This window comes from Apaloderma vittatum, unplaced genomic scaffold, assembly GCF_000703405.1.
Source record: "Apaloderma vittatum isolate BGI_N311 unplaced genomic scaffold, ASM70340v1 scaffold29075, whole genome shotgun sequence".
NCBI classification, from domain to species: Eukaryota; Metazoa; Chordata; class Aves; order Trogoniformes; family Trogonidae; genus Apaloderma; species Apaloderma vittatum.
Window position 1 is genome coordinate 6,141 of NW_009719285.1, and position 1,838 is coordinate 7,978.

Here is a 1,838-nt window from a genome sequence, read left to right on the forward strand (position 1 = left end):
CTGCCCATTCCCACCCAGCACAGGGGCTTAGACCCACCAACAGCCCCAGGCAGAGCTACCTGGGGCTCAGTCCCCTGGCATGGACCCACAGCTGTGTTAAAGCAGTGCTCTGGCTACTACAAGCCACATGAAATGGGCCAGGAGATACCCACGGGAGGCATTTCCTGCATCTCTGCCCAGAGGTGGACAGGGAAAGGGAAAGCAAGGCAGGGGTCATTACCCGAGGGTCGTTTATGCCTGTAATTCGCTCCTCAGGCCGGTCTAACACCAGGAAGGCTGCCAGGTTGGCAGTGTATGAAGCCACGATGATCATAGCAAAGCCAGCCCACACCATGCCAAGAATACGGGCAGAGAAACTCCGGGGAGCACCTAAGAGGAGAGAGGCGAGGTCAGACCAGCACAAGGGCTTGACTTGGTCGCTAAAGCTGCATCCACTCGCCATGAGACCAATGGCACCTGCAGATGTGCAACACCTATCTGCTCCAGCTGTGTGAGGAGCTTCTGTGCTGCCCAAACCAAGATCCCACCTCTTTCCAGGGTATGATGTGTCTCACCCTGAGTGGATGCATAAGGATGGGCAGGAGAAGCAGCCCAAGAAAGACCCGTTTCCCATCACTGACGGTGAAGTGTGGTGGGATGATCCACATAAGTGTACCACCCCCAGCATCACCAAATCTCCTACAAGCCTGCTCCAGGGAAGGCTCAGGGGACGAGGCATCACCCCCACCAGAGAGGGAAGAAGTGGAAGAGGGCATGGGCTTCTTCCCCAGCCCAGTGTGCCCCCCAGCTCAGGGCAGAGCAGTCCCACTACACGCTGTGACACACCTTCTCCGATGCCAGAGTTCAGCAGCACTCCCCAGGAGAACCACATGGCCGATGAGAGGGTCAGGGCATCTTCCTCCTCCTCCTCACTGTTCACTTTGAACCGACCAAACGGGCTGGAAAACAAGAGAGCTCTTCTCATACCCCTTCTCCTGATTCAATCCTACGTTGCTCACCCCTACAAACTGTGTTTATGGGCAAAACAGCTCTTCACCCCTCATGTCCCACTGCCTTGCATGTCCCTTCTGCTGACCTGCAGCCTCGACCCGCTCACGCTGGTACTGGTCCCCTCACACTTCTCTCCAGGGCAGAAAGATCGTCTGAACGTGGTCAGCTCAAGTCTCTCCCACCACAACATGGAGAGCTCACTGCAGTTATTGCAAGAGCCTCGCAGCATGGGCTGAGGTGGTGACAGGCTCCCTGCCCTTCTGAGGAGATGCTCAGGGCCTTGAAAGGGACTAACTCAGAGCCCAGGAGCTGATGGTGCCCTTGGTCAGGCATGTGCTCTGACAGGTGTGTTCCCACACGTCCAGGTGCCAGGTACCCCACATATCTGTATCTCTCAGTTTAGCAGCAGCCAGAGAGGCTGGGAGCCTCAGCCCAGGGCTGGTGGTGCAGAAGAACTGGGTTTAGCTCCTGTGAGAGCCTCCCAGAAGGCTGCAGGGCTGTGCCTGGGGACTACACTGCAGGGACCCAGGGGAGGGTTCCCAGGAGCACCTCCCTGTCCCCCCCAACCCTTGGGTGACCCAAAGAGAGCTCACCTGAATCGGTCTAAGAGGTATAACATCACCGCCACCACGTGCACGGACAGCCCCACCAGCAGCCACAGTGTGCTCTGGAAAGGCTGCATGAACGAGTCCAAGGTGCTGCGGGGGATTTCCTAGCACACAGGAGAGAGGTGAACAGTGCTGGCACCCATCATGCCTGCACCTTGCCTGCCTGGCTGGACTCACAAGGGCCTCTGCCCTGCTCCGAGCTCCTCTGGCTCTGCCACATGGGGAGACTCAGGGTGGCCG

General features: G+C 58.1%; 1 protein-coding gene across 1 annotated transcript in view; it reads right to left on the bottom strand.

The window, feature by feature from the left end:
- Positions 1 to 1,838, bottom strand: part of GRIN1 (glutamate receptor, ionotropic, N-methyl D-aspartate 1) — a gene marked incomplete at its 5' end in the record, with an annotated part of 25,050 nt that overhangs the window by 5,962 nt on the left and 17,250 nt on the right. Inside the window, 3 exons of the mRNA XM_009870576.1 lie at positions 221 to 369; positions 826 to 938; positions 1,584 to 1,702. Coding sequence (XP_009868878.1) covers positions 221 to 369; positions 826 to 938; positions 1,584 to 1,702 — 381 coding nt within the window. The remainder of the gene's footprint in view (positions 1 to 220; positions 370 to 825; positions 939 to 1,583; positions 1,703 to 1,838) is intronic.